Source organism: Protomyctophum parallelum (assembly GCF_964188405.1).
Source record: "Protomyctophum parallelum genome assembly, chromosome: 6".
NCBI classification, from domain to species: Eukaryota; Metazoa; Chordata; class Actinopteri; order Myctophiformes; family Myctophidae; genus Protomyctophum; species Protomyctophum parallelum.
In genome coordinates this window covers 27,778,506-27,800,006 of record NC_139701.1, presented here as the reverse complement: position 1 = coordinate 27,800,006, position 21,501 = coordinate 27,778,506, and the positions used below count along the sequence as shown (strand labels likewise).

Here is a 21,501-nt window from a genome sequence, read left to right as displayed (position 1 = left end):
CGTATACACTATATACTATTCATACTATAAAGTGCTATGACTACATAAAATGCAATTCTAGTGCTGTCTACGTAACATGCTATAAGTCTGTATAAAATGCTATCTAAGGGGCTAGGGCAAGTGCTACGGGCCATGATGTCTGAAAAGGTGGGTTTTCAGACTATGGCAGATTGGGAGTGAGGCTGCAGTTCTTTTTTTTTTTATGTTTTTTTGTGGCTTTCGCCTTTATTTTATATTTTATAGGTGTCTACCGAGTTCTTCCGGGTGCTTCATGCGCTGGCGAGCAACTTACGTATATTGAAATGAATAGGTGGGGGCGCCCTATAGATATATTATAACTCTATGGTTAAAACCTGCCTTTTGCTAATTGTGGGGCAACATCTGTTGTTAATTGGTTCGTACCATACGTAGATGCAGGCTATAAAGTGATCCTAAATTTGATAAGAAGAGGGGAAAAAACAATGCAATTTAGATAGGTAAAACAAACTGATAACAAGGGGAAAAAACAAGAGGTTTTTCCATGTGCAATTTGCCAGAGACGCATCATTAAGCCCAGACTTGTAAAGGGAAAATGAATAACAAAAACACTTTGAGACGCACTATGCGGAATTCAAATGAGATACAGACGAATGCAACGGAAGCAGGACAGTGCTATTGAGATTAGTCAAATGAGTTGAACTCCCAAGGACATGACCCAGCTGTGAACTTGAAGCGAGTCAGCTGGCTTTTTCATGGTTTTGGAGGGAAAGTGGAGAATAGCAACGCAGCAAGCTGATCTATTTAAAAAAGGACCTCACTAGTGGTTATTAAAACCATAACTCTTAATCCAGATATGAATATGATGGTAGTTCTGTCACAGCATCAAAAATTGGGAGCAGTGAAATTTTTTGGTTTGGTTTTGAGTTCTGAATGAAGAAGTGACTCATTTTGAGTCCTCATCCCAGGTGGTGTTTATTCAGTGTCATCTGCAGCGTGGTAACTTATAGTCCGGGAGCTAGGCCCAGCCCTCATACAATTTTTTGCTACCTTTTTTCACTATTATTTCGTGTTAACATATACCTTGGGCCATCTCAAAATGAAGGGACCACCCCCAACTCGGCTCCGTTTGGTTTCAGGGGCCCCAAAACTCATTTCTTGGTACAGTATATGTCTCTGGTGGAATTGTGTAAAGGCAAATAATAATTCACTAAAATTACATAAATACACAAGGAAGTGTGAAATATCCTGACACATAGGGTTAAGTAACAGAATAGGATTTTGGGGCTATCTACCAGTGTATTCTTAAATATGACCTACACCATCTCCAGAAACACAAAAATATATACTGTCCGCTTAACAAATAACAACAAAGATGGTAATTTTCCAGCACATTATGGTGAATATCACTGCCTCACTTGAACATAGAAAACCTCCCATATCCTTAAGCTTCAATTTAAGACCAAGATGACCTTTCTATCTTGAAAATGGCTCTTTCTGTAACCAAAGGTCTGCACTATACCTCAAATCGGTGAAAATTGCACTTAAATTAACAAATAAGGTGTCTAGACCTATCGGGATGTTATGGGGGTCAAGGATCTCAGTGAAACTATTCTTAAAGTGACCACATATCTTTACAAATATGGTATCTAGAGTGACTACAGTATGATCCCTGGGCCATTCCTGGGGCTCTGGATGTTCCGGGGACCCCCACACAGTACACTACAATACAGTACAGAGCACAGTACAGTACAGTAACTATAACCAGTAAGACGCCTGAGGGCGAGAAGCGACCTCACCCTAAAGGGCGAGGTCGTGTGCACACATCCGCCTGGGGGACAGCAGACTGCTGGGCGAGCGCTGGTGCTTTGGCATGGGGGTAAGATCTTAATTTTCGGGCCTGCTGAGAACTGTAGTTTTCGCCGGCTGCCGGGTGCGGCTGCACTAATAACTTTGGGGCAGGCCCGTTTAGAGTTTAAATGGACAGGTATCAGTCAAAAGGGAGACATAGAAGAGGAAAGATGGATGGGGAAAGATCAACATATGGAATATCAGAACAGGTCAGCTCCATATGGAGATCTAAGGGTTTGAGGTCAGATGTAGAGTGGGATCTCCATATATGGGCTTAATATTGATGACATCAGGGATCTCCATCCCTGATGATGTCATGTGATGTCACGTGCTCCATCCCTGATGATGTCACGTGATGTCACGTGCCCAACCAACCAACCAACCAACCAACCAACACATACACTGACGGGAAATGCACAATTCCATAGTTAACAGCGACCTTCGGTCGCAACAATAAGGGCTCCATTTTCGTCACCGCTAAACCCCTTATCCCTAAACGTCTTTGCCTTTTTTACTATTTTGCAAAACATTTTTGAATAGTTAAAATGGCCAGCCTACAAGCTCACAATGTGTCAATGTAGATTGACTAGTTGAACTATTCAACAATGTTTTTCAAAATAGTAAAAAAGGCAAAGAAATTAGGGATAAGGGGTTTAGCGGTGACGAAAATGGAGCCATAAATGTATAGTTGCACCGCTCAGTTCACACAGGTGTGATTTTGACACTGAAATAGATTTTTTCAGATAAACAAATCAGGAGAAAATAAACATTATCCACCTTTTCTGTCCCAGAAACATACTCTTGAGAGATTTAGCAACAGTAACATTGGACACCATTTGTATGTCATTTGTGTACCATTTCTCCTCTAGTGGCTAGTGGCCCCCCGAAGCAGAGCATAAGACACAGAGCTATTGCATTAACATTGAACCCTTCATAAGGGCTGGGCATTAGTTTATTTAGATACACAGATATAACATCATACAATCAGATCATACATTGCACTTAGATGGGCTTACAGGCGCGGCAGTGGCTCAGGGGTAAAGTGACCGGAACTTTACCCAGACCCCGGGCTTCCCCAGAGTTAGTGTCAAAGTGTCCTTGATCAAGACTCTGACATCGGTGTGTGAATGGGTGAATGTAATGCACAATCTCTGTAAAGCGCCTTGGATAAAGGCCATTTAACATTTAGATGGCACAGGAGGAGACTGGGGAGGTGAATCATAGACAGCTGCCGGAACAGCGCTGTGACCAATGCTGAGCATGAAGAGTGAACACTGAACAGTGTTCTGGCTAAAAAGACTGCCTAAATCAGGGTTCCCCAATTAATTTTCCTCAAGGGCCATATTTTGACTAGCGTACCAGGCTGGGGGCCGAGTCTGCACGCGCGAGGTCGAGGTCTTGCCCTGAAAATTCATTTTCAGGGCAAGACCCCATTTGAAAAGGATGCCCAGTTTGACATGCATAGGCTACTGACCCCCATTTAATGCCATTTATATCTGGGACCCTTAAAAAAAAGAAGAAAAAAAAAGAACTTTTTTTTTTTTTTGAAATTCTTTCATGGGCCACAAGGGGGCGCTCTGTGGGCCGCAAATGGCCCGCGGGCCGCCTATTGGGGTACCCTGGCCTAAATGAACAATTTGATTGAGGGCATTATGTGTTAGCTTGCTTGTTAGCAAATAAGAATGAAGGGAGTTGAGTGAGCTGAATGTGGCGAACTGCCGTAGGTGTATGCATGAATTAACTTGTTAGCAAATGAGAATGAAGGTAGATAGAGTGAGGAGAGTGCAGAGACCCTGATTGCCTTGCCTTGCCTGAACTATCACAATGCTCGATGCCAGCAAAATTTGAAACTCTAATGCAGCTTGAGTAAGTACCAGGACAATCCCAGCCAGGGTGCAATACTTAACTCACCTTAAAGGCATCTGCCAGGATCTCAGCTCCTCGCTGATTCGTCCGTTTTGAGAGGCCTACAAAGAATTCCCGACCTGAGAGGGAGGAAAACCAGACACCATTGATGCAAAGATTTCGTACAACTTCTGTGCCCTCCACAGTTATGCATAGTCAAAATGCAGTCTCATTTATGGCCCAGCAGGATTACAAAACTATCACTTCTTAGCAAAATACAGTAAACTGATAGCAAAGACAGATTTGGGTGAGAAACCAGAAATGTATAAATTTGAAGACGTGTAATTGATATACAGTGTACAATCATTGAAACACAAATTAAATTTGACCTTGGTTGCGGAGCCAAACCGACGCTGTCCAAATATGTCTACAAACTCTGTCAATGCAAGTCTGATCATTAATAATAAGCTGTAGCAGCAGCCATGGTGCAAGCTGTGGGGGGGTAACATGGTTGCTACTACACTGCATTCTGTGTGGAGTATGCATGACTATTGTACGTTTACGACGGGCTACTTGTGGTCAGCACGGTGGACGAGAGACAGACAGAGTCCTGCCTGGACGCCTGGCCAGGCGGCTGCAGAGATGGCTTCCTGACTATTGTAAATGCCTAGCCTTTACAAATGAGCCGTTAGTCGGGGCTCTGCCAACAGGAAATGTTTCTTGCTCTGCCATGTGAAACCCATTTCAGCTGGAAGGAACGAGAGCAGAGAGCCAACGTCTCGAAACCCAATTAACTGTACTACTGCCTTTTTTTCTTGCAGCCTGTACGTGCAATGTGGAAGACACTGACCCACATTTTCACTCATACATAACTGTAACAGAATGTACAGAAAATGTAATAAAGACCACCATGCTCCTGTGTCTGCACATACACACTATTATTGCCCAGTGCCAGAGCAATAATCCATTGGTGATGGGCTGGAATTTGGCTGGTTTAACAGTAAAGAAACAGCTCAACTCCTAAATCAGACTTGAAAATTTGCAAATACAAACAATTGTCCAGTCTTTCAGATGATTTATTTATGGTGCACAGCAGTAGTCCAAGACAAACCCATTTCAGCCCAAAGCCCTGGTCAGCATCTAACTGTAATCATGCAATTACACCTTACTCATTTACCGCCAACAGCACCATCTGCTGGTGGCTCAGTGAGCCATTCAGTCATTTAAAACACATTGATCCCATTGACAGGTATACTCGTCCTGATTAATTAATTTCGTGCAATGTGCGGGTGCTCTTGACGAGTAGGCTCGTCTTGAGGCGTTCGATATCGCTATAAGATTGCCTTGCTATTCTCCATTTCAACTGCTCCGGTTGCTGTGTATCATTGTCAGGGCCCCGCCCGCACTGTTTTTGTTTCACCATAGCCATTATCTCTCCCACTTTGTTAATCTTTAATGATGTTTGCTTAAGTGCTTTGTACCTCTAAAAGGTATACAACTACACCAATAAAGTTTATAATAATTCATTATTATTATCAATATTATCATCATTATTATTATCACATGTGTAAGTTATTGTAAATAACTTACACATGTGAACTATTATTCCAAAGTGCCATGTAAAGAATACAACTGGATGTCTATATAGTAAGGCACTGTATGTGTCAGGCTTCTATCCCAGGTAAGAACCCAAAATGCAGAATTCACGGACACAGGGAATAAACTTAAAGTCTTTACTTGGCAAAAGTAGAACTCAGGTACACCTTACAAGGCATGAAATAATGAATACACAAGGCAGAGCAAACTCATAAACCAACAACCACATGAGAGCATCAAGGGCTATAGGTTCATTAGGGAGCAGGTGAGGTGAGACACACAGGTGGGCCCAGGTAGTCATCAGGGCAGTGGATGAGGGCTGTCACACTATGGAGCTTGAGGAAGTGGACAGGGCGCCACTTCTCCATTGAACTTCAATGGAAGCGGCCGCTTCTTGGTGTGCTCGTACTTAATTGTTGATACAATAGTGTAAAGTAAACATGTATCTGTGGCAATATGCTGCCATGTGGTTGGTGAATTGGCGTACCAGTAAACAGGACATCTCCCCCATCTAGTGTGGCATTCTCATCAGCCATTTCCACGATGTTCATATCCAGTTCCTTCAGGGCACGTTTCATGGCTTCCGTCTGGAACACACACAAAGACACAAACATATAGGTCAATACCAAACATAATGGTTTTATGATTACACCTTGATGACATCCTATGAAAGTGCTCTGGGACTATCGAATCCTTTTCTGGGAGTATAATATGAGCACTGTGCACTTTTCGATCAAACATCCGTAGATAAGAGTCAGACTCTAAAATGACTTTATTATTATTATATCCCAGCAACACCTACAGTAAGAGGAACATCATGACAGCAGCCAGTTTGCTCATGAGTGGAGTGAAAGGAAACGTCTTCTGTCGAAGAGGTCAGCATGACATCATCTCAGGGAGCCATGAAATGATGTCATTCTAAAGGAAGTATGTTCGTTTTTTACAAGGCTGTGGCTCTGGAAAAGAGGTAGAAGAACCAAAATGAATCCTTTAAAAAAAAGTAATACAAACAAAATAAAGCTTTTGGGATGAATACTGGGCTCATCAGCTTACGTAACAAACACGGTGCTTCTTAGAAAATAATGGATGATTTCAGAAGACATCAAATGTGATAGCATACTGTAAGCATATTTCACAATGTATTTCCAAGAAAAAACAACCGGCCAACCCACAATTCATCTAGCTGTCGTCGTCCCCCCCCCCACACACACACTTCAGGGCCGGGTCTACTATATGAGCACTTTGGGGGCACGTGCCCAGGGGCCATTGGGCTAAATGTTTTTAGCTTCACAGAAATTTCCCCCACTAATCAGAATGCAATAAATGGTGTCTAAAAAAAGTTAGTGTTTTATTGTTGCGGAGAATGCAGCTGAAAAGTGCAATTGTGTGTAAAGCAGCAACAATGCGCTAGATTGGCTGTTCAAGGTGGGTGGGCCCACTGGACTGTGTGAGGTCAGGTGATTGGTAGCCTCGGTACCAGGCTTTCATTTTTGTTGGTGCAAAATTTTAAAGCCTGGAGGAACGCATTGGCCGCTCTGGTCTAAAAGTGGGAGTCAACCCTTCCGGGTGGGCGTCGCTCCAAATGATGTGACGTAGCGCTGCACTAGGGGGGAGAGGAGGGGCCGGGGGTGACGCACAGATCGATGAGATCCAATCAGGGCGTGCGCAAATCTGAGCCGCGACCCACCCCTCTAGACCAGAAACCTAACATGTTAGCTCAGGCTAGGTGATTGGCTGTTCAAGGTGGGTGGGCCCACTGGACTGTGTGAGGTCAGGTGATTGGCTGTTCAAGGTGGGTGGGCCCACTGGGCTGTGTGAGGTCAGGTGATTGGCTGTAAAAGGTGGGTGGGCCCACTGGGCTGTGTGAGGTCAGGTGATTGGCTGTAAAAGGTGGGTGGGCCCACTGGGCTGTGTGAGGTCAGGTGATTGGCTGTAAAAGGTGGGTGGGCCCACTGGGCTGTGTGAGGTCAGGTGATTGGCTGTAAAAGGTGGGCTGTGTGAGGTCAGGTGGAGAGGTGATTCTAGTGGAATAATAGACGTGATGTCCACCATCCAGCATTGCTTTGTTTTCAATCTGCATGCATAGCGTCAGGTGGCTCGACCAAAAAAAGGTAAAAACACTGAAATACACTGTCTGGCACTGGCACATTCTATCACCCATTTGCTTACTATATGGGTCAAATAAAAATAATGTGCTTGTTGGCGGCCGGGAATAGGCCAATATAACAGCATAAAACTGCCCCAAAACGGCCCAAATTTTGTGTGCGTGCTAATCTAAGTAAGATTTACACGTGCAGGGGGGCCCTTCCAGCTTCAGTGCCCAGGGGAACCTCAGAGGTGTTAATCCGGTCCTGCCCCACTTAAACCTTATACTTTGTCGACCAGGGTCCTCCAGGGGTTTATACTTGACCATCTCCGTTTTCCCTCTACACCAAATCTCTGCTATTCTATTTTCATAGAATCTTCGCCTTTCATGACAGTCCCAGAATAGGGACGCTATAGGGTCCAAGCTGGTTGGCTGGTCTGCTTACTGCTTACTGACCGTGACCGCCCGGTGTGGTTTTACTGTCCTGTTTTTGGGGTTCCTCAGGGAACAGTGAGAAGGGCCAGTGATGTTAGCATAGCATCATTGTTTCCACAGGCCCTATCTCACTATGACCTCAGTGTGCCTGCCGAGATGTTAGCTAATCGAAGGCCTCTGCTTCTGCTCAGTCGTGGAGGGCCAAATAATGAGGTCATTCAGGTAGGCCTGGCCGTACGCTTATCAGATAACAGAGCCATACTCACACATACGACATATGCACTATTCTCACATGTGGTCACACACACACACACACACACACACACACACACACACACACACACACACACACACACACACACACACACACACACACACACACACACACACACACAGTCTGTTGAGAGTGCAACTTAAAGTGACAATAATATTGTCACTTTAAGTTGCACTCAAGAAGTAGCCAATATGAGAAATGTAGTGGCCTAACATATTATGTTAGGCCACTACATTTCTCATATTGGCTACTTCTTGTTTGTGTTGTTTGGATAGGATGGCACTTTTAGATGACCTGTTGTGTTTAACCCTGGACATACATACACACTAACAGAACTTAACTACTGTAACAAACATCCGTCTATACAGTATTCAGCTACAGTGATATGCAAGTTTGCCCGGGCATTATTCCGCGTGTCCATCACTACTACTTCATACAATGTCTAGGAGACAAACTCTTGCATCATGCTTTTGCTTTAAATCTCTGCTTTAGTTTATTCCAGGAAGATATCAGTGTCCTATCAAGTGATAGCTACACTGCACCCATCAACCAATGGAGCCCTAGCATCCCTAGATTGGGGATAGCAGCAGATCAAAAGGATTTAAAGTGGATAATGGTTTTGACTGCAGCACATATGTATAGGTCACACATAATCCTTGCATTTTGTCTTTGGAAGCAGTTCCACAGCCAACTCACTTTTCATAAGGCAGGACAAAAGCCAGTCTCGTTTAGTTATCTAGGACAACTATCAGAGGATGAGGACCGGGTTTTGAGGAAGTAAACAAAGTATACTGCAGGGCATTTTGATCAAATAATGTCATGTCCTGTTCTTTTAGTTCTCTACTGATTTTCTGTAAAAAATGCCTGGCAGATCAGAGCAGAAACGCCGCTTCTAAGCACAAAATTACACACATTGGTAAATCTAATTAATCTTCTCAGCTTTGGCATTCAACGTATACAGAACAGATCAGTCTACAATTCTGAGCTCATCAGCACAGCTCATCTATTGGGAAATCACCTACAAAACGTACTGTATGTATTAATCTTATTCATCAACAATAATTGCAAGTGGAGACTATTGTACTCTAAAACTCTTATGTTGTCCCCAGTGCTGCTCCTACATCATCATCATCATGATGAGCTCATTCTGGTTTAGGGGGCAGTCTTGACCTTCTGCTATCACAGCTGTGGTCTCTCCAGGAATCTGCCACAGTCTGTGGACTAGTCCTTTTACCTCAGCTCTCAGGCATTTCCTCTGACTTCACTGGAGGTGGTGTGACCAAAGGGTGTTGACCCTTTGACCCCAGCATCCCCCAACCACCCCCCCCCCCCCCCACACACACACACACACACACACACTAAGTGAAACGCAGTGGCCCTAATTATAGATAGATGAACATAGAGCAAAGCGTGCGTGCGTGCGTTCTGGCATAATTTGGGGGGCAGTTTCCAAATGGAGCCAAAGAAGCAGTTTGCATTGCATTGGATGAGTGGTTCTCTCCAGATGGAAAGTACAACAGAAGGTGTGCAAATGTGTGGAGATGTGTGCTGTGCAGCCAGAATATTAGGAATCATAAGAATAGATTATGAACCCTCACAATAGGTGAGCATTCGGCAACAATGGATGAACAAACATTTGGCGAAAAAAGCAGATCTACTTCACAAAGTTGTGAGCTTGTAGATCGGCTGTTTTCACTATTGACAAACAACACATTTAAGTGTTGTTAAGTGGTTAAAATAATTCATTAGGATGGTCATTTTGGCTGCTATTTGATAGTTTGCTTCAAAGCCTGAAGCCATGATTTTCAAGATAAATTTCAGAAAACACAGAAAGTTGACAATTTAGCAACAGCACAGACCATTTCACAGAGCCAGAATATTTTACTGAACATTAAATGCTTGTGTTGTACACTTCAAATTCATTGACTCTTGTTTTCCCCCCTATAATGTTACCAATTTCCATGAAGACTGTCAAAATACTTGTATCACCATCTTGTGAGTAAGGGGTTTTAGAATGAAAAACCGGGATTCATACAGCATAAAAAAGGAAAGGTCCTGACTGAGTGTATGTAAATTACCTGACCAGACAACAATAATTTACAGTATCACTGAATATGGCCGACACCTCCAGGAAAAAAGCTGTCATCCAAATTTGGCAGGAACATAAATTCCCAAAACAGAGTACTTTTCTTTTTCTGTATTTGTTACATAAGACATTTTTAGCCAGCTGTGTATTGGCAACAAATAACATTCTTCCACCTTCCAGTTCACAGATGAGGCAGTGGCTGTTATTAATCCATGGGGAGCTGGCCAGGCGATATCTTACCTACAATATCGAACAAATTCCAATGTCTTACAACATTTGTCGCTGAGTTATGACCCATATTATGTTTGAATCTAAAGTTTCAGTAATAATATGGGTCACAACTCACTTTTGGTGGCTTTTCTAAATTTCTATAGACGTGTCCTGATGTGTCTACATTTCTGGGGCCCGGCTTAAAAATCCTTTTGAATCTCCCTACCAATAAAAGATTAACAAAATAATTGAAAGTTGGGCCTTGTATGCTGACAGAAGAGTAACGGCTGTATGCCTTATTTATAAAATCTGCAATGAGTGCTGCTAGGTTATTGCACAGCGGTACAAATGTGATTGACACAGCTTCACTATCTGCGGCAGACACTGAAAACAATTAGCAGGCTGCAGCATTTAGTCCTAAATAGCTCCCGAGTCCCGACAGACAGACATGCTGATAATTGGAATTAATGAAGTGTGGAGCTGACAGACCTTCTTGGGAACCTTGTGGCTATGGATCACTGTCTTTACAAAGCAATGGAAGAGTCCATATAGGTACTATACTGTAAGTGGTTTCAGGTCTTTTGGTCAGTCAGCACGTCTTTGTTAACGGTGGCCTACATCACCATTGTGTGGAAGTCATTTGGTTCAGCTCTTTATCTTCATTTGGAAAGGGTAGCATCACCATGGCCAACACATGGCTCAATCCAGTATCCAGGTAATTTGATTCATTAACACTAAATTATCATTGCAGACAAAGTAGCATTGTCGCTATTCACAGACAATGAGCAGCATGAGGTCAATTTCTTTACCGCCTGCCTTTCCCGCTATCCTTTTCTGCTCACTTTCTCATCTCTGAAGGGCTTTCTCTCCCTCCCCTCAATCCCTCCATCTCTTTCTCTCTTTGTCTCTCACATTCCTTCCATTCTCTTCAGTCCCTCATGACAGGGCCAAGAATGCTCCTACAGTAGCTTCCCATGCAGAGTGGGCCATTATCTCTCACTGAGAAGGACACCCAATACCCCACCTAGCTGTCAGCCCCACTCTGACAACACTAACTCCTCTCCTCTTCCTCCTCCTCCTCCTCCTCCGTACTCCCATCTCTCCACGGTGCTCAGGCCAGGGAACACGCTGTTAGCCAGCTCCTGCTTTGAATGAGAAAGCCCTTTTAAAATTCATTAGGGGCTTTGGGCTCTGAGGGCCAGCCGGTCTGCCAGCCACATTCCTGCCGTTCCTGCACCAGACAGGGGAGACGGAGCAGAGAGAACAGCCTTTTTATTTGGGTCTTTTTTATGGACACCCCTCCCTCCACCAGCCCATGGTGCCCATGGATATCACATTTGCTAAAAAGGACCATCAGTCTGATAGGGCATGGTGCATTTGGAACGGGGACAGGGCACTCAACAATGGCATTCCAGAAGGTCATCCTAGCCTCCCTGCTCCGAGCGACACAGTCCCACGCTCCAGCATCACACAGATTCAGAACTCCGCTCAGCCTGAACATGTCATTGTCATGTTTACAATTGCAATTAGAAGGTACAAAGATAAGCACATTATGTATGAAAGTGTTCCTCATCTTAATATTTTCAATGTGGAGACTGAATGGGTCATTCAAAAACTAGGGAACACATTTTTGAAGAAACTGTTATTTCAGCCTCATAGAAGCTGACAGAACAGTGCACTGAATTTGTATTTAGTTTATATGGTTAAATCAAGACTCAAAAAGATCTTATCATACAGTAGTAATAAACTTCACTGACTAGGACAAAGTAGCTACTTGTATGGATGTGGGCTACTGATTTGAGCTTGTGTGTCATAGTTGGGGCTTCGGCTAGAGTGACATTCTACAGATGATGATGGTAACAGATAATAGTGGCCTAACACAGAGTACATTTAAAAAGCTCAGTGGAATGTAGAACTGCAATAATGATTACGTTTCAGGCCTATCTACAGGGAGTCTGAACAAATGCAGACTTCATTAACTGTATGAAAGGGAAAAAGAACAAATTCCGTGGATATGGCTATGCACTTGCAGGTAAATCTTCATCACCATGGAAGATGGAGAGGGTATGACTAAAGGAGCAACTGAGATTAAATGGCTCAATAATAGACTATGGTCACAGATGGTCGCAAACAAGTGACTCTTCAATGTGAGAGCGTAAAGGCCTGCTTCAGTGGCAGCCACATGGGAGAGAATGTTCAGAAGCGTTAATGGGGTACTGGCACAGTCTGGCAGGACTACGCACACATGCACGCACGCAGGTACGCGCATTGTTGGTTTTTGCAAACGTTTTGGGACATTGCATTGACTTAATTAATTCCATATAACCCTACCTTACCCATAAATATAACAAACAGATACAGTGTATGTGTAACCCTTACCCCCACCTCATGAAACTGTAGAAAAAGATCTAGGGACACCAATGATTGGACAATAGATTTATATCTAAACTTTGTCCAAAAATGTGGCCAGTAAGTATCTCAGGAGCACACACACTTTCTCAAGGCGCACGCGTGCACACACACACACACACACACACACACACACACACACACACACACACACACACACACACACACACACACACACACACACACACACACACACACACACACACACACACACACACACACACACACACACACACACACACACACACACACAGGTGCTTGCATAAATGGAAAAAATGAGTAGCCTAATTCTGTCATGGTGTTGAGGCTGTACATTCCACAAGGGAACTAACTGCAGTGGTTAGCACTGTCACAGCATGTAGTGAAACGATTAAACGACAACAACTCATTTAGCACCGGCCAAGAGAAAATGAACTCTCCAATGCCCTGTCCTTGGTTTATCCAAATACATCCATGGTATATGTTGGAGAAATACCTGTGGCTAACCAAGCCATTACATTGACTCTAATTATTACAATACCTTCGTCTGCGTTAGGATTACATAAATGTTGAGAAGTAGGTCAATGTGAAGGCGTATACAGTAACTACGGCAGCTCATCGACGACCCTCACACCACATTGACCAGACCACAAGGATCTGGCAGGCTGCCTTAGCCGTAGAGAACATTCAGCTAATATCAGTGCAATTCCATACTAATCTCAAGTGGGGCTCCCAATGCCCTACTAATTCTGTAGAAATGCCATTGGCTCAGACACATTTACTGTACCATGCCTGCCCAGCAGGAGACAGTAGCAGTGCCTGAGTTACACAATGCGTGACCTGGAGAATTCTCATCTGAAAGTTATAGAGGAAAGTAGGAGGAGAGAGATACAGAGACAGACAGGCAGGCAGGCAGGCAGGCAGGCAAATATGAGCTTTGTAGTAAAGCCTGCATGCCACACTTGAGGGAGATTATAATTTGATTAAAAACAGCTGCAACACAGGTTGGATTTGATTCAAAACGTGCGGATGGATGCTTTTGTGAAACTGCAATACATGCATGCATTTACATTTAATTTGTTTTTCCATTAAATATCCTGCTTACCATCTCACTGGCTTTAATTTCTTCAAAATTAATTTGAAATTAGCAACACATACTGTACCCCTAAATGCTTCACTTCTAAAACATTTAGCAAACAGAAATCTCAGTAAAGTGCATTGAAAAACAACAATTGTCAAACGGTAAAGTATACAGGGTTTAAGTTGTCACTGACTGATAGAAAGTGTTACTGCGCCACTACCCCTATTTTGCTCCGACTTCTGAGATTGCAACTTCCTGATAAAAAGGGTCTTAAGCCTTATAATACTGTATACTTATCAGGCATTGGGTTTTTTTAATAGCTGAACTACAAGATCACAATGCATTGATGTGCTATTTTGGATTTCTGTTTTGTAATGATGACATTGTCATTATGGTGGTTAAATCACTGGTTTAGGAGTTTCTCTAGTGGAGTGCCAATGCAAGATGTACCGTATCAGAGTATGTGATATCAAACATTCCAAAGTTCAGGGGACAGAGGTAAGTACTGCATGTCCTTCAGTGGACTAACCTCCACTCTCCTCCCACATTAATGTGCTCTGTAAAACTCCTCCTTTAAAATCTTACTACAATAATTATGGTATGTGGGGATTTCAGTTAGGAAGAAAAAAGGCCTTTTTGCTGCTTTAACCAATTATTGGATATGAAGTGACTACAGGAAATGTATCAATATCAATGTATTGTCCTGCAAAGCGACTTTGCGTACCTAGAAAAGCCCTATATAAATAGTATGTATTATTATTATTATTATCATCAAATATGTATAATATGTATTTACACAACAAAGCATTATAGAAAAAGCTATACAGCCCCCAGTGACTGACTGCATGTGCAAATAGTCAAATCAGTCATGATTTGCTGTGATCACAACACAAGCATGGGACAGCAATATGAGTGCTAAGGAAACAAACAGGATAAAGGTCTAGTGTTTCCTCTAGTCTACGGGAAAGCCATAAAGGCAGAAATCCTACTCCTAGCCACCTATGGCCTACATGGGTTGGTAGATACAGGACCACCCACGTGGTGGTGTGGGGAGAAGAAGCTAAGAGTACTTAGGTTTGTGTGTCTGGTGAATCTAGACACAAACACTCTTAGAGAGGGTCAATAAGCAGTCAATCACTCAACGGGTAACACAGAATGTGCGTATGCCTTAGACTTCTGGCCAAGCACACACCGAGGCGGCCACAAGCAATGTGGTAATGACCCAGAGGTAGTGTGACGAACCCTAAAGTCTGTTTGTGTTGAGTGAGATTCAGACTTAGGAGAATAGAAGACGAATGCTGGAATTAGGAAGGCCATAAAGAGAACTTCTACCTGTTCAATGTCTGAAGGTTGTCACTGGAATGTAACTGTTCCACCAAACTGCAGTATGACTAACTTCTTGAGCTTCCCATGACGCTTAATGCTATGAATACCATAACCAATCTTCATATGGAACAAATGTGTCAGGGAGGCCCCAAGGATTGATTGATTGAATCCATTTAAATGTTTGATATATCTACTGCTAAGTTGATGTCTCTTTCTTTCTTTCTTTCTTTCTTTCTGGAATCCTCTTCCTATTAATGGAAACATGAATTATATATGTTTATTTCTATAGTCTTGTGCACTTGGACATCGCATACAAATATTGCCATTAATAAAAAAACATGTTTTTTCTAAACGTCTTAAACATATTAGTTTTTCTTTCTGTTTATTTTAACTCTGGTTGTTGAGTCCTCTGGGAAAGTGAGGGAACATACCCAGAACTCCCACGTCTCTGAGTTGTACTCCGAAACCTGACTGAGTCCTGAAGTGTGCCACACTTTGGAATGCTCAAACAAATATTTCCTTGGTTTCATCTCAATTTATGTGTCCCTGAGCCTGACGTAACCACTTTAACCCTGAACTCCCACTTTGGTCAAATTCTATAATAAAAAAAAACACATTTTCTAAATGAGTTCAGATCTAAAAGCTCACAACATCAGAGAAGAGGAGAGGAAACAATCGGAAAAGAGGTAACAATCCATAACAAATGAAACAGTGCTTGACTGAATTAGCACCTACGTGCACAGTCAAATCCTGAACGTTAATTTAACTCTGTTATTGTACAAATGGAACCAATTGGACCCTTATGGGCCCAATTAACACACAGGATTTTGCCGTGTGGGAGGAGGGGAATAGGAAAAAGGAGGGGGGGGGGGGTCATTCCACAAGAATATGATGTGAGTCACAAGGAGAAGTTGTGGAGTCGCTGTGAGGATTCCCTCATCCTGTCTCTCCTCCCTGCGTAGGAGGAGAACGAGGGAATCCTCCACAGCGGATCCACGCCGCCGGCCTGTCAGGAAGAGAGGAACCCCCGGCACCGAGGTCAGGGAAGCCATGAAGCTGAGGAGGGAGGATATAGTGAGTCACAGTCAGAGAATGTTGACCTCAGTGGAGGTGAGGGAATGTCACTGATAAAAGGCGTGTTCACTCTAAAACTATTCACTTCTTTTCCTTTCATACTTTGTTCCCATAATAAGTTATTGCTTGTGTAGTAGAGCTGCATGTGCTGTGGGTATGCCGTCTGCAGGTCTGTAAATAAACTGCTGTAAAACCTAATCCATTGACGGTAGTATTTGAGCTTGGCCACCAGCACATCTTTGCTTTTAAATGGTAAAATGGTAAATGGTGCATTTATATAGCGCTGGAAACTATAGTGATGTCCTGATCACATTTTCTTTGCTCCCGATCCGATTCCGATCATTTGATTATCTGCCGATACCGATTTTCCCGATATTTATATTTTCATAGAACATGTATGGCATATCACAATAGTACAATATCCAAAATCACAGACAACATCCAGTCTAATATCATAAATATAGATACTAGTGATGTCCCGATCATGTTTTTTAGCTCCCGATCCGATTCCGATCATTTGAAAATGACGTGATCGGCCCCGATTTCCGATCACGTGATCAGATCGGGACAACCCTACTGGAAACCATATAAGGAAGGCACCAACCTGCACATTGGGACCAATAAGGGGTTCAGAGTCTTGCTCAAGGACACTTGACAATAACTCTGGGGTAACCCGGGATCGAACTAGCGAGGCTTTTATATTCGTTCGCATTCGTCACAAAAAGAAAAGCCTCAGGAAACCCATTGGGTGATGTCGGTGTTCTCTGCTGTTTTCTACCGCGGAGGCCAGGGGAAGGGAGGAGGGGGGTGGGCATTCAGATGGGTGAACCAATAGGATCCACCGGCTGTTTCCGCCGGCACCCACCACCCGCCCCGCTAGACCCTAACTAACTTTATTACTGTACATGCAGTACAATATCACGCTTTTTCAGTTATTTCCATATGTGCATTCACTTGATCACTGCTGCTGCTTTACAGAATACTAAAAGGGTCTGGAAACACAGTGTTTTGCAGTAAGAAAACACCATCATAGCATCACATTGGTTCCACCCACACTTTCCAAAGAATGCCATGGACGCTTTCCCAAAGGGGAAAAAATAAGACTTTGCCAGCCAAAGTACAGACTTACTGCCCATTATGAGGGATTTCCCAAAACAGCTATGCAACAGTAGATGTAGGGGAGGGGCTCATGTGGAAAAATGAGGAAAAGCAGTAGGCCTACAGTATGTGTTCATCTAAAAAGGGGGGCTACAGAGCCATAAGGTTTCCCATAAATGTTAATGAAGGGCTTTCCCAGAAAGAGTTCTCCTTTCCTTCCAGTATGAAACAAAGGGTTATGTGCTGATGTACTGTAAACCAAGGTTGGTTACAGAGGTCCACCTGAAAAGGATAATGAAATTAAACCCTCTGGAATTAACCAGACTTCAGCGGTTTAAAGAGGCTAGCTTACTAATGCTGGATAGTGATGTGTTACACAAATTGAATAAGCCTTGGGATTTAATCTAAGGGGCTGTGACTGTGTCCACCGTGCAGTGTATGTTTTGAATTGTTCTCAATGGGAGCGCCACAGAGTGAATACATGGCACTACAGAAGGCCAGTGCTAGTATTCTGCTGCTCAAGTGCACATTCATGTCTGGTGTTTTTATCTGCTTGGACTTGCCAACAGTTGAAATATATATAACTTTGGGTGTTTGGATGAGCGTTCTAGATGATTTATGTGTTTTCAGCTGGGGAAAAAACACTTTGGTATACACTATTATATACTACTGTATATACAAACACTAAGGCCTATTATATATTGTGTGTGTGTGTGTGTGTGTGTGTTTGTGGGGCGAGGATCATAAGTCCCATTTATGTCAAAATATGGAGATCCCTGATGTCATCAGTATATGACCATATGTATGGGCTTTGGTGCCCATATATGGAGCTGAGTTATTTGTTTGCGCCTGATGCCATGACGATACATTGAGGTTCGACCGGGTTAGACAACATGGTGTCAGGAGCGTGACATCAGCCCGTTGGTCCGTCGGTCCACTGGCTCCCTAACGGTGCCTGTTGGGAACTGGCCTACTTGGAACGATGCAAGTTGGAAATGCATGTTCCCACCCAGTTATTATGTCTGTGTCACTTTTATGCCCATATATGGAGTTATGTGTCAGGCATGCCCAAATATGGAGTCTATGCAGATGTCAGAACATCATTGTGATGTCAACACAGGCCAGCTCCATAGGGGATCTGGATGTGGGCCGTGTCTGGAGCCTGGGCAGAGGCTTTTGGGTACAGCAGTCCCTGTGGTGGTGTGGAACGTGTGTGTCAAATTTGAAGTCGGTGGGTTGAACGGTTCTCTAGTTACGTGGATTACCGACGTACAGAGACGAGGCGCATTTATAGATAGATCAAATTATAACACAACTATGATAATTATAAGCTTCTGATGAATTTTAAAGTTACGATGGTCACATTAGCGATGTGAATTTTTGGGTCTTCAAAATAAAAGACATTTTCTACAGCTTGCGGTGAGAGACATTAGACTGAATTGCGGGAGGCAGTCAAAGTGTTTTAAGGCTATTTTAATGTATAAGATTATAATACAACTATGATAATTAATACACTATGATCTTGCCAAGGAACCTGAAGATGCCTGAACAAAATGTTGGCTTAAAATAAAGTGTATTCTTTAAGTTAAGTTTTTTGTGCTCCGCCAACGCACCTGTCCCTGAGTTGATAATCAGGTGTGCAAAAGACTTCGGTTTTACAAGAAACCTGAAGATGAAATATTAATGTCAAAGTTGTCAGGGATACTGGAACCAAATCCCTTTTAATGTCGGTGTCTTAATTTAATATCGTGTACTGTCTGTTATGTACATGTATGCTGATTGTATGCTGATTTTCATGACTGTGTCATGAGGATATGTTAATTATTGCTGATACAGCTGATTATATAAAAAATACAGGGGGGATATCTGGGGATATCCTAGGCTAAGAATTCAATGCAGATAGTTCCACAGTACGCCATTAAATCAACGTAGCATTTCTTCTATGATGTGCAAGCGATAATGACATGACAAGCAATAATGGTGATAGTTATATGATATTGTTTATATTGTGTATATTGTATCTTTGAATATTGCTAAATATAAGTGCTTACAATACGGCATACTGTACCTTTAATTACTTTCTGCATTTGGGATGCAATTTCCTTCTGCACTGTGAATGTGACAGCAATGCCAATTAAGTTTGGTTGTTGACTGAGTTCATAATTCTACAACCTTCCACCTCATTAAAACTTTGTGCAATGGTCATAAAATAATTCTCTATCAGTTGATGACCCGCTGAGATAGGAATAAGATACCAAATAAAAACAGAACACAATTTTATTACTCTTGCTGTTTTTACAGGTCAAATTACAGCTAATAATACAAAAATCGTTTGAAATGTATGGCTGAAAACAAGCCACCAAAGAATATCACCAGTATGGCTGCCTGTTAGTCAGTCTCTTCATCTACACAGTAAATCCTTAGTGTTCATTTCTCCATGTGTAACTATGAGAGACCAGGGATCATTTGGTTACATTTGTGCTCTCTCATATTGAAATGAACACTGAGGATTTTACTGTGTAGCTAGCAGCCAGCCAATCAGTCAGCTAAGTGGCTAACCAGTGAACCTGTCAGCCAGCCATCCTAGTCAGTCTTGCCAAGCAGTCTGAGCCCAATCCCTAGCAGCCTGCTTCTCATTTCTCCTCAATTACAGCAGGCTGCCAGCAGCCAGGCCCATCCAGCAGCTATGTCTTTGAAGCTCCACATGTAGCCCATGTGTTGTCCTGGAGGAGCAGGGCCACTCCCCTCTCCCCTACCTTGGGCTGCCGAGGCCTGGGCACACAAGGCCACGGGGGCTGCCTCTTACCCTGGGCCTCTGTGTAAAAACAACGGCACCACTACAGCGAAACGAGACAGACTGTAATGGAAACGCCACACTTTCCAGACACTTGAGGGAATAGCAAGCATCCCTGCCTGAGCCCCTTTCCAAAAAAACACAGTCTCAGTCAAACCCGCCATAGTTCAGAGTTCCTCCTGCCTGCATCGACTGCCTGTCTGTCTGTCTTAACAGGTCATCTTCTCTTTCAGGAAATAACTGGCCAGATTTTATAATGATTAACATACATTATAGATAATAAAGATTTATGACTGACTGACTGACTGACTGACAAAAGGAAGAAGTGCAAAAGGAAGGTAAAGAATTGACTGTTGCATGCTCTGATGGAGGTTTGTGTGAGTTTTTTCCTCTAATGCAGTACTCCAAAGGAAGGGCCTTAGCCGTGATGAAAGGTTTGCTCGTAATTCCATACTTTGCATGGGAAATTCAGATGTATTACACAACCTGACCCAGACAAGAAACCTACAGCCTGCTATTTCAATGTTCTGCAAATATGTTGAATCCTGAATATTCTGAGACTTGTAAGAAGTGAATCATAATATAGGGACCCTCACAAAAAGATTAATTTAAGAATTTGTGAGGAAACTGAAACACAACACCTTGTAAACTAAAATAAAAGACTGACAGAAATAACAAAACAAGTTTAGTTTTACTCTGTGCTGGAGTTTTTCCAGCTCTCTGTGACCCAATACTACCTTTTGTAACTCAGACTCAGAGTGTACACATTTGCAGGTCCATTTGGTTATACTTGTTTACTTGAGTTAAATTAACACGTCTTCCAGTGTATGGCATAGACCGATCAACATCTGTGATGTGGGACTGAGTATGCAGCTGTGGTTGGCCTCCAGTAACAACTGTGTACTGAGAAACAATTTCCCATAACCTACATGACTGTTCAGTACTATTTGTACTTTGTACTATTCGCCTAGTTGACTGCTGATGGGGGAAAGTAGACCCTTTAAGCAGTTACCATTACTTTAAGAGTGTGCACCCTAGCTGTGCTCATGCAAGGTCACTGAGTGACAAGAAAATATTCCTATATAGTGTCTGGAAAAGTAGAGACACGTCAGAATTCTCCAGGACAGACAAACCTCTGGCCTGTGCTTCAAGGGGCGCCCCGATCTATGGACTGATATGATCGAATCTGATTCGTGATGTAACAGGTCGTATTTTCTTTCATGTATGTCTTTGCTGTTCATATGCATATCACATGACCATTCAATTTGGGATAAATATGGGCAATGAATAAATGCCAGATCTTGTGAATCCATGATTTTAAGGTTACAGCCTGTTTATTGGACTATTAGATAACCCTCTCACAGAATGACGCATCACTGCC

At 42.8% G+C, this 21,501-nt stretch overlaps 1 protein-coding gene across 3 annotated transcripts in view; it reads right to left on the bottom strand.

Annotated features, from left to right (window-relative positions):
- ddah1 (dimethylarginine dimethylaminohydrolase 1) overlaps positions 1-21,501 on the bottom strand; it is an 86,082-nt gene that overhangs the window by 19,400 nt on the left and 45,181 nt on the right. For all 3 annotated transcript variants that reach the window (XM_083767424.1, XM_083767422.1, XM_083767423.1), the window contains exons 2-3: positions 5,756-5,855; positions 3,739-3,812 (exon numbers count right to left, since the gene is read on the bottom strand). In XM_083767424.1, coding sequence (XP_083623550.1) covers positions 3,739-3,812; positions 5,756-5,846 — 165 coding nt within the window. In that variant the 5' untranslated portion in view covers positions 5,847-5,855. The remainder of the gene's footprint in view (positions 1-3,738; positions 3,813-5,755; positions 5,856-21,501) is intronic.